Genomic DNA, 17,491 nt, shown 5'->3' with positions numbered 1-17,491 from the left:
GTAAAGCTGTTACACAGTGTATAAGTAATAAATATACCTGGGACCAGCTCCAAAGTACTGACCCTACTTACCCCAGTTGTTGCAGGGAAGTGGGAGGTTCATCTAAGAGGTGGGAGACCTAGCTTTCAGGTCACTGCTGAATGTCTAAACCCTAAGCCTCACATTGGGGTAGGTACTTGTAGTCACTTGGGCTACACAGCTGTGAGCCGTCTCCTGGAATCAGGCCCCTTAGCCAGTCTTTTAAGACAAACAAAAGCAGATGCCCACCTCCCTCTGGCGCCCCACAGTTTACAACCTTTGCGTTTGCTGTACAGGCATTGCCCTAGAACATGAGGTAGCCACAGTCAAGGTTCTTTCACAGGGTGGAGTATGGTGTGATGTGGGGTGGGGGGGGTGGTCACTTGCCCTATAGGAGACAATCCTATCCCTCCCACCTCTGGGAGACTGCATGACTGGTCAAAGTTGAAACTGATCCACCATGTATAAATGGATAACTATGCATTAGGACAAAGAGATGTTCAGCTTTACATCGCCCAGGTGCCAGTGCACCTGGCTGGCTTCTGCAAGACCTTTGTGCCATTTCCTCCAAGAAATCGAAACCATGCCTGCAAAGGGCATGAGATGACTGTAGTATGCTGCTGTCAACCATTTCCCAGACTTTAGTGCCTTAGCCCTTTCTGGGTTTTTCTGAGAAGGAGGATGCACCAGGTCCCATTAAACACTGTCATTAGGGAAGTCACACAGGGTCTGAGAAACCTGCAGGCAATTAGCGCATGCCTGGTGTTGCTTAGAGAGTTGAACTTTAGTTTCCTACCGTTTATCAGTATGCTCCATACACCAGGCTAGGGCAGTTTAGAATGTAACTTTGTGTATGAATAATGAACAGGGCCTTGGGCTACATGAGTGATGTGTTAGCTCTGGGGTGGGAGCTGGTCCAGGATTTTAGAAGACAATTTTCCAGGTTCCTTCTGGGACCTACAGCATGACCCCCTCAGGAGGGCCATGCCTAAGTGCAAAGTGGTGGGAAGTGCTCCTTGATGCTTGGCATTCATAGCTGAGAGTACATTTACCCACGCCCTTCAAGGCAGGAATCCACCAGCCCCTCACTGATGCAGAGCAAGACATTTACTGAGTGTTAGGACACCCATATTTTGCATGCCCTAACTCCAGGCCTATTTACTATCCCTGACAGGTGGGGTTCCCTCTCTACTGTTGAAACTGCTCCCCTGTGTATAAATAATTAAATATACATTGGGTCAAAGAGGCTCACAGCATTTCACTATAGCCAAGAGATTAGATCACTCACCTGTGATGTAGGAAACTTTGGTTCCCGTTTCTTCCAGGAGCTCTAATCCTGCCTGCACAGGCAGTTAGGTGCCTACACTAGTTAGGTATAAGAGGGGTAGCCGGGTTAGTCTGGATCTGTAAAAAGCAACAAAGAGTCCTGTGGCACCTTATAAACTAACAGATATATTGGAGCATAAGCTTTCGTGGGTGAATACGTGTGTCTGACGAAGTGGGTATTCACCCACAAAAGCTTATGCTTCAATACGACTGTTAGTCTGTAAGGTGCCACAGGACTCTTTGTTGCTGCCTAAGTTGTTAAAATGTCTGTACTGTATTGGTCAAGTGCCTAGGTTCAGTCCCGCCTGCTGCTTTCTGATTGTGCTGAGTCATGGATTCAAATGCCAAACAATGTGAATTTAAGCCCCAGCTCGCAACGCCATTAGATGGCAGTAATTGTAGGTGCTGTTAGGGATAATCCTTTCAAAAGGCCACAATACACTCCTCCAAGATTTTTTTTCTTTTTCTTTTTTTTTTGTGTGTGGGGGTGTGGGTGTGGAGAGAGAGAGAGAGATATTATTTTCCGTGCCTCATGTTACCCTTTCTGCTATTTTGAGCATACTAACACAGCTGACCTGGTTTGAGAAACCCACCAAGGAAGAAATATAATCACAGTTAATATATTTCAGCACATTACATGAGAAAAGCCATACTGGGTCAGATCAGAGGTCCATCTAGCCCCGTAGCCTGTCTTCTGCTAGTGGCCAATTCCAGGTGCCCCAGAGGGAATGGCCAGAACAGGTAATCATCAAGTGCTCCAGCTTTTGGCAAACAGAGGCTAGGGCCATCATCCCTGCCCAGCCCAGCTAATAGGCATTGATGGACCTATCCACCAGGCATTTAGCTAGTTTTCTGGAACGCTGCTATAGGCTTGGCAACATCACCCATCACAATATACTTGCGCATGGAGTGCCAAAAGTTGACTGTGCATTCTGTGAAAACAACATTTAAATGATTACTAATTGTGTCCTAGTTATTTTGAGGAAAGTGCTATAAAAAAACACTACATACGGTAGTAGCTCAATAACTACTTGAAAGAGAAACTGGTGTATAGCAACCAACTGGAAAACCAGAATGTAACTAAATCATGTCAGCCAGTTTCTTTCTGAACAGATGTAAGAGCAGGTGGGGATGTAAATGCCAACTTATTTTGTAGTAGAAAAATAAAAATGTCAAATTGAACTGCAATCATACTGTGATTATGACCTGAAACTCTGTGATTGTGGTTTCACATTCAGGGCAATGCCACTGTGGCAGAAATCATGTTTTGCTTTGTGGCTTGAATGGTGAATGAGAACAGGAGGAGAAATGGTAAATGCTAGAAGAAAAAGATCCTGAACTAATAAGAGGAAGAAACAATGGCGTTAGTTAAATGTCTGACATAGTATGAAATGAATTTTAATTTTCAACAGCTGCACTAAGGTTTTAATATTAACCATTTCATAAAACAAAAAAGGTCATGCTTTGCTTTCACACTACCACCCCCGTTCATGGCCACACCAATGGTGGTTTGTGTTTTTGTTTATAAATATAATGTAGCATTCACTGAAGGGCGAGAAATCATCTTTTTTATCCACAAAATAGGCAAAGTACTTGCAAAAGCAGTGCAAGCTGCCCTTCCCCATCCCCACCCCCTCCACCGCTGTATTGTAATCCTGACACAGAGGAACCTCTGCTTTACAGTGTACTATAATTTATAGTCTATGATGATGAGATTGTTGAGGAAGTGGCTTTGGTGGTAGGACTTGTTCATACTTGAAACTGACCAGAAAGCACTAACTTCATTTCACACATTGCCAAACCCTCAGATGGTGATAAATTATGAAGGTGGCTGGGTTTGAATAGGGACTTACTGTAGAGGCAAACACTTTATATTATATCCAAAAAAACTTACATTGTAGAGGCTGCAAAGTCGATCAGTCAAAAGTTAGGAAATGCCCAATTTAAGCTAGCCTGTACAACCTTGTGTACATGCTTTATAATACAGCCTTTAATTACGTAACCACAGACTGTTTAGTCCACAGGCCCCCTGCCTCCTTCAGGACAGCCGATGCTCACTGAGTCAGTAACTATTCAATATTCAGTATGTGACTCCTGCTGCTGCATACTATACAAGCCATGTACTGAATATCAAATTATTCATTTCCTCGTGGGCTTGGCTATGGCATTGTGATAACAGTATGTGTTTTACAAATATTAATGCATTTATCTTCACAAGACCCCTGTGAGCCGAAGGGGTATTATTTTTAAGCCAAAAGTATAATCTACCTGTAGGTGCCCAACTTGAGCAACCTGGGACTTGATTTTTCAAAGTACAGGGCATTTTATATTCAGAGCCAAGCTACTTCAAGTGCAATTGTGAGTGCTCAGAAACAGACCCTAGTTGTCTCAAATTGAGTATTACGAAAATGAGGAATGTGAAAAATTCAGTGACAGAGGCCTCCATCGTCTGACTTCTGCAATGAACAAAGCAGGGATCCTACAAGCAGTACCTTATTCACTAGAAAATGCCCATTCGTTGTCAGAGCATTTTGTCCTGTGCATGGACTGAAGTAGAGGCCCAGTGGAAAATATGTAATTAAAGACTGTACCATACACAGAGATGAAATAAGGTTGCACTTGCAGTCTTAACTGGCATTTCCTGACTTTTGAGTCCTTGACTATAGTCTTCATGTTAATTTAACCTACATTTATTTAATGCTATTTTGTAATTTAAAAAAAAAAACCTGAAAAATAGAATTTTCACATAGAGCCAATCTTGGCCTCCAATGTGCATCAATCACTGGGATTTGACCCTTTAGATCACCACAATACAGACCGCTACCATTTGAGTTAAGGGAGTAACTGGTAGCAGTAGTAGGCTGTTATCTTTCTTGAACAAGCCACCAAGGGCAGGAGAGAAACAAATAAATACAATTTGCCAGTGGGTGTTATGGCTATTTGCTGTCAGCAAAGAATGTAGAGACTGGGGACTCCTGAGTTCAAGTCGAGTTTCTCTGGGCACAGTCTCTGGTGGGGTTCATCTTCAAGTGATGGTACCTATATGGATTCCAGACATTAGTGTGCATGTATGCCATGCATTGGCGTTGGAAGAATTTGTAGTAGTGTCCATTGACCTGCATGTGTGTCAACCATATGGTGCTGTCCGAGGCTTTAAGAAGCTGTGTGGTGTGACACTGCTCTGGGTCCCTCTTACCACTGCATGGCCAGAGTTGGACCCCCCCATTCCTCAGTGCTTGTAGCTTGCTAGAATGCTTTGTCTGTTCGTACCTTCTGTACATAGTTTTCTAGTTTTACTCCTCCTGTGTGAGGAGATCCGGGAGGGTGGCAAGCAGAGAGGTGGAGGAGACAGGTGAACCAATACTAGTGAGGCCAGGAAGGGGCTATGAAAATGACTGTCTTGCAATTCTGCCACACCTTGCACAGGATTATTACGGGAGCAGGGGAATGGGCAGGAAGGTGTAGCAGAGTTTGGTGGTCTAGGGGAAGAGAAGGGCCTTGTCCTGTGAGCCCAGCCCGAGGGCTCCTCTGTAGCAGAAGAGGGAAAGTTTGTGGTTTGCAGCAGTCGCAAAGAGGTCGCAGCACCGTGTGCCTCACTGGTGAAAGACTGAGTGAAGTGTGGGGTCTGGAGCTTCCATTCATGATTTGCGTAGACGCCTCTGCTGAGCAGTGCCACCAGAGTTGCTAGTGCCCAGGAGGTGCAGGGCATGGAGGGTGACTCCCATGCCTGAGGCACCAGTTCCAGAGGAGCATGGCCTCTGCAGAGGGAGGAGGACCAGGCGCCACCCTGCTTGTTGATATATATGATCAGTGTCATGTTGTTGGACAGTAGTTGAATGTGTTGGGCAGGCAGGCCTGAAAGGTAGGGCAAGCAGCCAGCAATTCTAGTATTTTGATGTGCATCTATGCCTCTTGCGGTATTCCAGACGCAGTCCAGATGAGCACCCGACCCAATGAGGGAGCTGTCCGTGGTGCGAGTGCTGGGAGGAGAGCAAATGGGATCCCAGCCAGAAACTTGGACAGGTTGGTCCATCTCGTGAAGGAAGCTACAACCGAGTTCTGAAGCAGAATCTGCTTGCCAAAGTGGTCTGCAGGCAGGCATGAGACGTAATGGAGGTGCAGGCCATCATGTGGCCAAGGACAGAAAGGCACTGATGCATTTGCGTACATGGGTGGGAGCGGAGCTGCATGATGAGAGATGTGAGGGCAGCAAAACAAGCCACTGGGAGAAAGGCATGGCTTCTGAGAGAGTCCAGCCATTCCCTGATAAGCATGAACATATGGGTAGTGGCAATGACAGACCTGTCCTCGTTAACAGAAACCCAGGTCATGGAGAAGGGCACAAAGGGTCTGGATAGTGGAGAAGAGATGAGTACATGATGGCTCAACAAGGAGCCAGTAGTCCAGGTAGAAAAACATGGAGTGTGCATATGGGCTGTGACAAAAATCTTCATGAACACACACAAAGCAGTGGTGATACCAAAGGGCAGGACCCAGAATTAATAATTAGAATGTGCCACTATGAAATGTAGGAACTTCCAGTGAGCCATCTGGATGTCGACATAGAAGTAGGCATCTTTCATCTTGAGAACCACAAATCAGGCCCACTGGGCAAATGAGAGGGAGCGCGACCACGCAGGGACAGAATTTGCATATGAATTTGTTCAGTGCCGAGAGGTCCAGAATGGGGCGGCAGCAAGCCGGCTTTTTTGGCATAAGGAAATAAGTGAAATAGAATGAATCCATGGGTGTGGTAATGGTAGGGGATGCATTTGATGGTGCTCTTCTGGAGGTGAGTGCACAGGAAGAATCCCTATGGCCACCAAGGGGTTGGTGATGATGGGGGGAATGAATGGAACCTTATCTAGTATCCCTGATGGATGACATCTAGTACCCATCCAGTGGTGGTGATTTTGCACAGGGGGGTTGGTTGCAGGAGGGGGTGTGGGCTCTGAGAGGCAGTTTGGGTACACGGTGTAGGCACTGGGCGGGGGCAGGGGTGCGGGCTGTGGGAGGGGGTGAAGGGTGTAGCTACCAGCCAGTCTGCACTTATCTCAGGCAGATCCTGAAAATGACCAGTACATCCCTCTGGAAGCAGCTCCCAGATAGTGGAGGGAGGGGGTCTCAGCATGCTGCTCCTGCCTACAAGCAGCAGCTCCCATTGGCCACAGTTCCTGGCCAATGGAAGCTGCAGAGTCAGTGATTGGGGCAGTGTGCAGAGACACCCTGTTCCCCCCCACCAGGGCTGGGAGGAAAGGGGAGGAGTTGATCAGTGGGGCCCATGCATCCCTTGGGGTACTCTCAGGGACCCACAGACCCCCGTTTGAGAAATGCTGAGTTACAGTAAGTAACCTCCTCTTATAGACCCTTGCACACCATGCCTATCTCTGACTCCTGTGCTGTTATCCAACACCTCACCAGCTCCTGTTCCTTTTCCCCTGCACTCTGACACCTGAAACCCTCTCTCCTTCCTGTCTCTTGTTGTCAAGGCAGCCTGCCTCATCCAGTTCTTCCACGCTGGCTAAGACCCTTGAAAGCACAGCAGAATTTCAGTTCTTGTGCCCAACACCATAGCTGCCTCTGCTTACCATGATGAACTGCAGGGAAACTTGCTCAGCCCCAGGCTTGAGTATACCCCATATAGATAGAATATTCAGAGATTTTAGATGCCAAACTGCAACCAGACTCTCAGCATGCTTGAACTGAGATTTTTTCAGAGATTTATAATTTAGCCATAGTTGAACAAATTTGCACTAGGACACTAGGCTGGTGAGTCTTGCCCACATGCTCAGGGTTTAGCTGATCGCCATATTTGGGGTCAGGAAGGAATTTTCCTCCAGGGGAGACTGGCCGAGGCCCTGGAGGTTTTTTGCCTTCCTCTGCAGCATGGGGCATGGGTCACTTGCTGGTGGATTCTCTGCAGCTTGAGGTCTTCAAACCACAATTTGAAGACTTCAATAACTCAGACATAGGTTAGGGGTTTGTTATAGAAGTGGATGGGTAGGGTTCTGTGGCCTGCTTTGTGCAGGAGGTCACACTAGATGATCATATTGGTCCCTTCTGACCCTAAAGTCTATGAGTCTATGAGCAACAGGCATATATTTGACACCTGACAGATCCCACCCACACCAAGTTCCAAGTCCTTGTTCCACAGCATGGGGATGCTATAACGTCTCAATTAAATGATTGTAAAAATTTGTTTAAACAAGGCAAGAACAATGCATTTTCCTTAATCGTGCTCTTGGAAATGGCTGAACTGTTTTAGCTGAAACTTTCCAAAAACATTTAGCCTGACACAGATGCCCATTATGGAAAATTTCATCCCTAACATTTTGTCATAGTTACAAACTATTGGAGAAAAAAAAAAAAAAGTTAAAAAATGGGGCATGTAAGGGAACTTGAAGCAGTATGAACAACCTTACCTTTAATATGCCCTTTAAAACCTCCCTCTGCCCCCAATCCAGGGGTTTCTCAGACTTTTTTCTTCACATGGCTCACATCTTAATAAAAAGATTGGCTTGAGTACCCTCTTCTCCCATTTATAAACACATCTTTAACCTCTCATGATTGCATACTTCACCATGGCAACTACAGTAATTTAAATGGAAAAGCAGTGTTAGGAAAACACATTTGTATTTTTTGTTGTCTTAATGGGAATTGTTTTGTCTTTTTAAAAATAAGTCAATCATACCATTTACTTTTGCTCTTCATTTCCTCTCCCAATCTTGTTTATTCTGTTCCACCATCTCCTGTGCATATACTTTTCTGCCACCAGGTCTCCGTTGCTCCTGCAATGCACTTGCATATGTTTATTAGGTATCTGATACCCCTCTTCCTCAGCACATGCTTCCTTACCACTTAGTTCTCTTCTCCCATGACAGGCCCAGTAGCCCAGCACTCATCTCCCTGATACATACTGCACAGCTGCCTTGTTTTCTGCTCCCACAGAATTCCTCTGTTGGTTAAGGCAGCACTGCCCATTTCACTGGCAGCTGAGATTCCTGATGAAAGTTTCTGTTTCTTCTCTTCCTCCTGTTAGGCATCATCAGCCATTAGCAATGGTCTCCTCTTTGTTTCGACTTTCTATTTTTAAATCTTCTAGGCTCTGGGCCTTCTTTGCATTTCTCCCTTCTTTATGTCAAATTGAAGAGACACAGTGTACACTCAGGGACAACATTTAAAGTTATTTATTTCTACTTTTTCTGATGTGATTGCAAACTCTTATTTTTGCATTTATAATAAAAGGATAGAAAAGCTTCCGTAGACTTAATTTAAAGGCTTCATATAATATTTTATTATAAATGCAATAATATTGCTAGTATTTAAGTTGAAGTTCATTTATTGTGACAAAGCTTTTTGCATTAAAATAAAATTGATGGGTGATTTTTAAGCAATAGTTTAATAGCATACCACTATTATTTCTCTTATGGTTGTGCCTAGATTGCCAAATCAAAGTGAACAAATCTCTTATGAAACAGAGTTCTCTTTATTAAAATGTAATTTCTGCATGCTCTTAGTCTCCTCAGATCTAGGAGAGAGCCTCGTCTCTTTCATTTCCCAAACTAGGAATTTGCAAAGAGTAGTACTTGGTTCTCGAAAAGGGATTTCTTGGCTGAAGAAGAAAACTCCACTAGAAAAGGATTATAGGAGTAAGAACATAAGAATGACCCTACTGGGTCAGACCAAAGGTCCATCCAGCCCAGTATCCTATCTTCTGACAGTGGCCAGTGCCCCAGAGGGAATGAACAAAAGAGGTAATCAAGTGATCCATCCCCAGTCGCTCATTCCCAGTTTCTGGCAAACAGAGGCTAGGGACACCATTCCTGCCCATCCTGGCAAATAGCCTTGATGGACCTATCCTCCATGAATGTATCTAGTTCTTTTTTGAAACTTGTTATGGTCTTGGCCTTCACAGCATACTCTGGCAAAGAGTTCCATACAGAAGCTGTTCCATACCCCTGATAATTTTTGTTGCCCTTTTCTTAAAAAAGATATATTGGAATTGCAAAAGGTTGAGATGGGGCGACCACATCTGCACACAGTATTTAAGATGTGGGCATATCATGGATTTATACAGAGACAACATGATATTTTCTGTTCTATTATCCCTTTCTTAATTATTCCCAGCATTCTGTTCGCTCTTTTGACAGCCGCTGCACACTGAGTGTATGTTTTCAGCAAATTATCCACGACTCCAAGATCTCTTTCTTGAGTGGTAACAGCTAATTTAGACCACGTCATTTTATATGTATAGTTAGGATTATGTTTTCCAACGTGCATTACTTTGAATTTATCAGCATTGAATTTCATCTGCCATTGTGTTGCCCAGTCACCAAGTTTTGAGAGATCCTTTTGTAGCTCTTCACAGTCTGCCTGCGTCTTAACTATCTTTTGTATCATCTGCAAGTTTTACCACCTGACTGTTTACCCCTTTTTCCAGATCATTTATGAGTAATATCTTTCATTTATGAAAGGGGCAGTGCAAGTAGTTGCAAGGGGAAATTTGGAGGAAAACACCTTTAAATCAGAGTTTAAGACCAGTCTATGTAATCAATTACCCAAGGGAGAACATTGGAAAAATACTGTACTTCTAAAATACTCACATATGAAAGAATATAAATAAAACTACAACTGTTCATCACCAAACTATATTTGCAAATTTATTTTCTATTAAAAGGCAATATTTCATTATAAAATTCTGTAATGCAGTTGGACTCTCCTGAATGATTAAAAACAGAAATCAGACACTCAAGGGAAAAACATAAAAGGAATTGCATCCACACATTAGAAACCCATAAAGTATAAACCACATGAATCACTAAGACAGGCAGACAAAACAGTAACCTTTATTGACAGAATAAAAGAACAGTAATGAACAAAGTGCTAGCAATAAATAGTAGGTTTATGTTCTGCAGTTTATGAAAACCGACAAGTACAAAAAAATCTTCAGTTTAGGAAATCTGTGACAAATGGTGGCAAAAATGGTAATGTGTATTGGATTCAAATTAAAAAAAGCATACAAGATTAATACCAGGACAATACATATTTTCCATTTTAAAAATATATGAATTACATACTTCTGAAGGATTTTTTTCTTGTATTCATCAAAGATTGATGTGCTAGAAACTGAGTGAGTTAAGATTTCCCATTGGCTTCATCTCTGGGTCCAAATATTGTTTTAAGTGTGTAAAACTGGAGAGAGAAGTGCTAAGAATGTTTTTAAATTTTTCTTTTCTCATTTGCTTTTCTTTAAGTGAAACTGTTAGCAGAAAAGTCAAACAACTGACTGCTAAAACAGTATCATCACTTATAAAGGCACAGTAGTTTCCAGACATTGTACGAAGATCCATCTCCTAACCTTCATTGACCAGTTTTTCTGCAGTCATTACAAAATGAGAATATATAAAACCCTACACTTTATCCCAAAATAGAGGACATTACAATATCAGTGGTTAACATATATAAAAAGCTAAGCTTATTGTGGAAATTACATTTCCAGCATATTGTAAACATTTTTCCTACCTGTGGAGACCTCAAAATATTCTTTGGTATTTTCTACACAGATGCTTAAGGGATCTTTGCAACTGTGCAATTTTATACTTTTTTAAATAAAAAAAAATTACTCTTGGAATATTTTACATTAGCTAGCTTTGCATCATTTTAAAAAATGAAGTGTGCATATATGGTCACAGTTTTAAAGTGGATATATCCTTTTCACAAGGCAGATGTATCCTTTTAACAAAGTGGATGTATCCTTTTAACAAAATATTTCCTATTTATAAGTAGCTGTACTTAATTTTGGCCAAAAACCCATTTTTGGAATAGATCTGATGGATTACATGATACCAAACTTGGATGTTCTCCATTTCCTGTTAGGCATGTATTTAATGCTGCATTATACAACAGCTGATCCTAGAGAGGAGAAGGGAGGAAAACAAAACACAACAGCACATAGAGTAAGTTTAAATATTTGTTTGTAATTTTTTGTGAATTTACTGCTAGTTTTTCAGGGTAGGGTCCAACAGGTAAACTCAGAGACTGAAACCCTATTTATTCAAACAGGTAAAGCACCATGCAATGGCACAACAAACTGCCGCATACTGTCCCACAAATTTATATCAAGCTGTCAGGGAGGGGCCACTTCTAGGGATGAAAGAAAAGTCCATTCTCTCTGCCCAGCTGATCCTTGGCATTTCAGCCAAGAGAGTTCAACATGGGTGCTAACACACCAATTGTTTAAGTTTTTTGTGATGTGGACATTTCTCCACTGGAACTGGAGCGAGGCCACAGCATAGCCAACAGAGTGGGCTGTATTTTAATCTGCAATCTAAAGGTGAAAATGTCTATACACGGTTTTTTCCCCCAGAGCTGAGCTATCCATTCTTGTCTTTGGCTATAAATAAAGTCATGCTAACCCTGTAGCAATTCATAATTGATCAAAAAATCTTTTCTTTAAATTAAAATAGATACATCTTTATTTACTACAGAAATGGCTTGGAAGTACCTTTCGAAGTTCCCACTTCTCTTCTCCAGGAGTGAATGTTTTTTGACCTTTGTAGTTACAGACCCGAAGCTGCACTGGTCCTTGAGAAGCAAACAGACAGAGCTCCTTCTGAATGTTATGTCGAATCTCAGAGTGTTCAGAGTATTCAAAGTACTATATAAATAAAAATTAAATACATTTTTACATATATTAGCTGGGAACAAGCAACCACAGCAACTAAATTCATCCCGTGAAATTTCATGACAAAAACAAGTCAAGTTTAAAAAATATATTGTATCATTCTAGAGAGACAAAGTGGGTGAAGTAATATCTTTTATTGGACCAACTTCTGCTGGTGAAAGAGAGAAGCTCTCAAGCTACACAGAGCTCTCTTCTTCAGATCTGGAAAACTAACTTGATAGCTTGTCTCTCTCACCACCAGAAGTTGGTCCAATAAAAGATATTACCTCACCCATCTTCCTTCTCTAATATCCTGGGACCAACATTCCTACATCACCATTGCATACAACATTGTATCACTCTGTTACCTAACAATTTAAATATAGAATCCAGGTTCAAATATTTATCATGCATGTTATGCAAATATTTACATAAGTAAAATATTTTTTATATATTTTGCTTACATGGACACTTACTAAGTACTACAGCTAGTATTTTTAATTATTACACAAAAAACCTATGTTACAATCTTAATTCAGCCCCCTGAATTATGACAGAATCTTTTATTACATGATCACGTTACTATTTTTCCATAGGACCCTGCCTCATAAAAGGGGCCAAATTAAGGTTGCATGCACTATTTTAATTTTAGCAATAAAGCATAAATTTAGCACTTTTGATTACTTGACTTTTAATGTAATGTAATTTACTACCATTTTTTTAAAAAGCAACTGAAAAAAAAACAAATTTCACCACGTGGAAATGTATTGATTCCCACTTGGTTCATTAGCAGGGTTATAACCTTTATGTCCACAGCACAGATCTCAGCCACTTGACTTCTGAGAGTAATTGATAACAATAGCAGATTGCTGTCCTCTATGGAGGATAGTCACTAAAAGGATATGTAGGCACACATTTTGCCAGTGTGTTTCACAACCATTTGCTGACCACAAGGGAATGCAGAGATTCAGGAATCCCGGGTTACTATGGGAGTGTACTCTAGTTATTAAAAAAAATTCTGCCTATGTCCCCCCCTAAAACCTAGCCCTTCCAGCCAGTGCTTGTTACAGTTCCAGCCTCCTCTGTTCTCATCTCCCTCATTATACCAAATCACAGTCTCCCTCATCCCTTCAACTTCAGGTCTCCCACACCCACATCTCCCCAAGGCTCTTCACCTCAGTCTCCCCCACCACCTCCAAGGTACACCCCCAAGTTTGGTTCTTCACTCTATGCACTCCAGAAAGTCAGCTTCCTCCTCCTCACTACCTGAGCCCTAGCATCACAAATGCCCATGATCTCTAGGAGGAACAACTGTAGAGAAAATCCTGTTCAGCCCCTGCTGACCTGGGATGCCGCATGCAGTGTACATGGAATATTCACAGAATTTAGCTCATGAACTCCAACATATCTCTACTGAGGATATGCTTAACAGAGATTTTAGATGCACAAAAGTCAGCCAAATTTTGGCAGGTTTTTACAGGGATGGTAAAGGCACATCCCTGACATCAGTATGACCACCTTCCATATTTTAAGTCCCTGCTCCAAAACACTGAGTTGCTAAATATGAAGTTTAGTATTTTTCCCTAATCTCTTTTTGAGATATAGTTGTACCATATTTTGCTGAAATAAAAAAAAACACCTTGAGGCAGACACCAGCATGGAAAATTTCAACCCAAACCAATGAAGTTCGGCAATGTTTATAAGCAACAGAAAATGCATTGTTTTATTAAGAAGTGCTGAGCATCTTTAACTACACACATCACTACCAGCACCATCTAGAATAAATACAGATCTTAAAAGAATTTTAACAAGATTCAGAATATTAAGATTGAGCAGAAAAAAAAGTGGAATTTTGCTTCACTTCACCAAGACAACTTGTTAAAGTAGATATGGCAGACTATGCCTTTGTGTGGCAGATCTTTTAATACCATGCTTTTGTACCAAGGCTGTGTAAATTGCTAAAAAGAGATGAATATAGAATCATAATCCCTCAAGTAACATAGTGAATGGGATCCAAAGGAAAATGCTGTATAATAGGAAAGACTAACACAGCAAGTCAGCTAGCACAGGTCTATAACTGCCCTTTTCTCATTTAAATTAATAGGGAAAATTTTCATTTACTTTAATGGTGCAGGATCAGACCCCCTAGATTGTGCAGCTGTTAAATATCGTTAACAACTGAACATACCATAGATAACATCCAATGATTTTACTGAGAAAAAGAGGAAGAGAATTATTAAAAAAAAAAAAGTTGATAAAAGAAACAGGTATCAAATCAGCAGTGAGATAACTTGTCAGTTACAACTATTTTTATTCAACGTACTGATGTTTACAATGTTTTTAGTAACATTTACTATTAATGACTGTGTGAGGCAGCATTCAAGAAAGCAGCACAGACAGTTCTTTTTTTGTTTATTTTGTTTTTTAACACTACAGTAGTGGCTAGAGGACTCAGTATCAGAGATGCACTGTGCTGTATGCTGAACAAACACACATTAAAAGGCAATTCGTGCCCCAAGAGCTGTGTGTCAAGGAGAGCTCCTGTTGGGAAATTCAGCAATTTAAAATGTTTTATTTCTCAAAATGCTAGATTTTTATTGGCACAGGGCAGACCACTCTGACCTCCCACTATGAGGCTGTAAGCATGACAGGGCAGGTAGTTCAGGTCTGGCTGTTCGATCACCCACTGACAGTTTCCCACCGGCATCCTCCTTGACAGCGTGAGTCCTGGTGACAGAGAAAGAAGCAGTAGGAGGAAGAATAAGAGAAAAGAAGAATCAAGATAACATTTACAAAGGAAAAGTGAGGAAAAAGAAGTGTTTCTGTAGCTGAGAAGTCAAATGAGGAAGAACTGCAAGTTGCATGACAGAGCAGTGAACTGGTGTCATGTGGCTGAGATATCTATTCTGTGCACTTTCTGCACGTGTCCAGAAATTTTTTCATCCAACTGTGCCTGTAGAGTCCACTAAGAGAAGGCTTACTGAGTAGCCCAGACTCAGAAATGGAGGTTCAATTCTTCCTGAGAATATAGTTATACTAGAAATTTGCACCAACAATTTTCTAAATTAAAAAAAATGGTCCTCTGTAATACAGTTAGCAATTTTACAGTGTCAGCTTCTGCTATTATAAGTGAGAATACCCGAAGCTATTTCGTTTAACTAATTTCAAACCACTTCTATGGTAAAAATACCATTGTGTGTGTATGCAATTTCTCACTTGCATGAATGCTCCTGGGTATTTGTCTGTCTAAAGTTACATGTACAGTTTTTGTGCAAGCAATTCTGAATATCTGAACCATAACAGTGAAAGATCACAGAAACTTCCTTGCAATTTTTATATTTACTGTCCTCTCATGCAAGAATAATATAGGTAACAAAAACAATTAGCTTATCTTCATACTAAAATATGTATGCCAATACTACTAGAAGGAAAATTAAGCTTTGCATAAGGATATGTTACATCTGTGTGGACCAGTTGTGAAAGAGATTAAGTAAAACAACATTTTACCTGGTTTCCCCCAAGTCCATGACAAGTATACATAATTAATGGTTTGCCACCATGGTTATTTTCGCCAACATCTAGACATAGACGTCTACCTACATTTTTTAACTGAAGAAAACACAAGTTATTTTTGCATATAACTATGTTATTTAAAACTTGCCAACAATTAAAAAGAGTAAACAGCTATTTTACTTAAAGTTCTGTCTTTAAATGTACAACCCTGTCCACACAAGAAGTTAAATCATTGCTAGACTAAACCTCATTATTGTATTTTGATAGTACCCACAATAGGTTAGGCATTGTCCACACAGTCAGGAAGACATATTCTCTATTCTGAACAGCTGGCAATATAAGGCGGCAAGCAACCTATTAAGGTTCTGTGAGAAAGCTAAAACAAAATAGTTTACAACAAACATTAACTACTCCCAAATGCACCTGAACTTAGCCAATATTAGTATGCTAATATCTTATACGACTACAACACATGAGGAGTAATATGGTGCAGGAAAACATGGTGGCAGGAAAACAAGGTGGCTGAGAAAGAATCCACATGCAAGAGACAGTGTGGAAGGCGCCAAAGACAGTTGTGGGAAAAGCTAAAACAGAATTCTAGCACAGTTTCCCTCATCAGTTTGAGCAGGGATTTCTCTCTGAAAACCACATTATAGACCATCTAAAGTTGCATTTATACTGACAATTTCTGGAAAACCTCTCACCATTTAATTAACACTGCTGCAGCAGCCACTTCAGCGCTAGAAACTGTAGGAGTACTAATGTTACTTCCGTCTGAACAGGGTTGTGAAACATCAGTCAAGTAAAAAGTATACTTGTGGAGCTATATCAGTGCTAGTCACGAGGGAGATTTTCATAAAAAATACAAGTATACACAAGGTTAAAGAATGAGTCTAAAGAATGTTCTTCTAGCAAAATTTGTAGAAAAGAATTCCCACACTAGCCAGGGAAATTCTAGAATCATGCTAACAGTAACTGAAATAAAGTTGCTAGTACTGTTGTTTATACTACTTTAGGGTTGAAATCAGGCAAACTTCAGTGGTAGGATTATATAGTGAAACAGAAATTAACCAAAATTTGAAATGCACTCACAAATCCAGATAATGGAGGATTCAGGTCTGGTACATATGCCTCAGGATAAACATTATTTAGATACCAAGTAAAATTTTTACACTGCAGCCGTTGCCTTAAATCAAGTCTTTTTGAGATGTCTCCAAATGTGCTCTGTTGGGAAAAAATACCCCAAAACAATAACAAATCAGATTTATATAACTGACTGGGAGATGTGCTGAGGAGTAGCACTAAACAAGTATTTGAGTTTAATATTTAAATCTAAAAAGAGACTGGCTTTAAACAGAACACAGCAATACATTTAATCATTTAATACATAAAAATTGCATCTATTAGACTTACAGAGACAAAACACCGTGGACCTTGCACATACTTCCAACTGCTACAGGCAGAGCAAACCTATGCTTCCTCTGAAGCAGTGCTATAGGGGTCCTCAATGGCAACAGGGAGCAGGGAAACACAGGAGCAGGGAAACGTAATATTGATTACATTAAGAAAATCCAACACATTATGTCAGGTTAACAATAAATAAGTATAAATGTGAGGCTATCAAAGTAAGGCAATGTAGCGGAAGACACACACACATATGCAGTGCAGTTTAATGCTGTGTGTATGTACTGTTCATGAAATAAAACACAGCATTAAACTGTTTCTGTTCTGATCGATATAAAACTAATGAAGGAATACCTTCTGTTCGTGGCTAAGCAGGGAGTGCAGCTGTCAAACTGCGAAGGCGAATCTAGTGGGGCATGCATGGGATTAATCTTGAGTTGGATAGTAGAGTGCACCGTGTGTTTATAAAATCTGCAGATGACACTAAATTGGAGGAGGAGATGCAAGCACTTTGGAGGATAGGATTAGATTTCAAAATGACCTTGATAAGTTGGAGAACTGGTCTAA

The 17,491-nt window shown here is 40.9% G+C and overlaps 2 protein-coding genes across 5 annotated transcripts in view; both read right to left on the bottom strand.

Moving 5' to 3' along the window:
• Positions 1-17,491, bottom strand: part of LOC115659409 (sodium channel protein type 3 subunit alpha) — a 964,414-nt gene that overhangs the window by 449,818 nt on the left and 497,105 nt on the right. The window lies entirely within an intron of this gene.
• Positions 10,115-17,491, bottom strand: part of GALNT3 (polypeptide N-acetylgalactosaminyltransferase 3) — a 44,768-nt gene continuing 37,391 nt past the window's right edge. Inside the window, exons 8-11 of one of the 3 annotated variants that reach the window (XM_030579483.1) lie at positions 16,613-16,744; positions 15,515-15,616; positions 11,849-12,001; positions 10,115-11,256 (exon numbers count right to left, since the gene is read on the bottom strand). In XM_030579483.1, coding sequence (XP_030435343.1) covers positions 11,137-11,256; positions 11,849-12,001; positions 15,515-15,616; positions 16,613-16,744 — 507 coding nt within the window. In that variant the 3' untranslated portion in view covers positions 10,115-11,136. Of the gene's footprint in view, positions 11,257-11,848; positions 12,002-14,298; positions 14,735-15,514; positions 15,617-16,612; positions 16,745-17,491 lie in introns of those variants that run through there. The other 2 variants (XR_004002540.1, XM_030579484.1) reach the window with 2 other exon arrangements.

This window comes from Gopherus evgoodei, chromosome 11 (assembly GCF_007399415.2).
Source record: "Gopherus evgoodei ecotype Sinaloan lineage chromosome 11, rGopEvg1_v1.p, whole genome shotgun sequence".
Taxonomy (NCBI): Eukaryota; Metazoa; Chordata; order Testudines; family Testudinidae; genus Gopherus; species Gopherus evgoodei.
The sequence above is the reverse complement of the archived record's forward strand: the minus strand, read 5'-3'. Positions and strand labels throughout refer to the sequence as shown.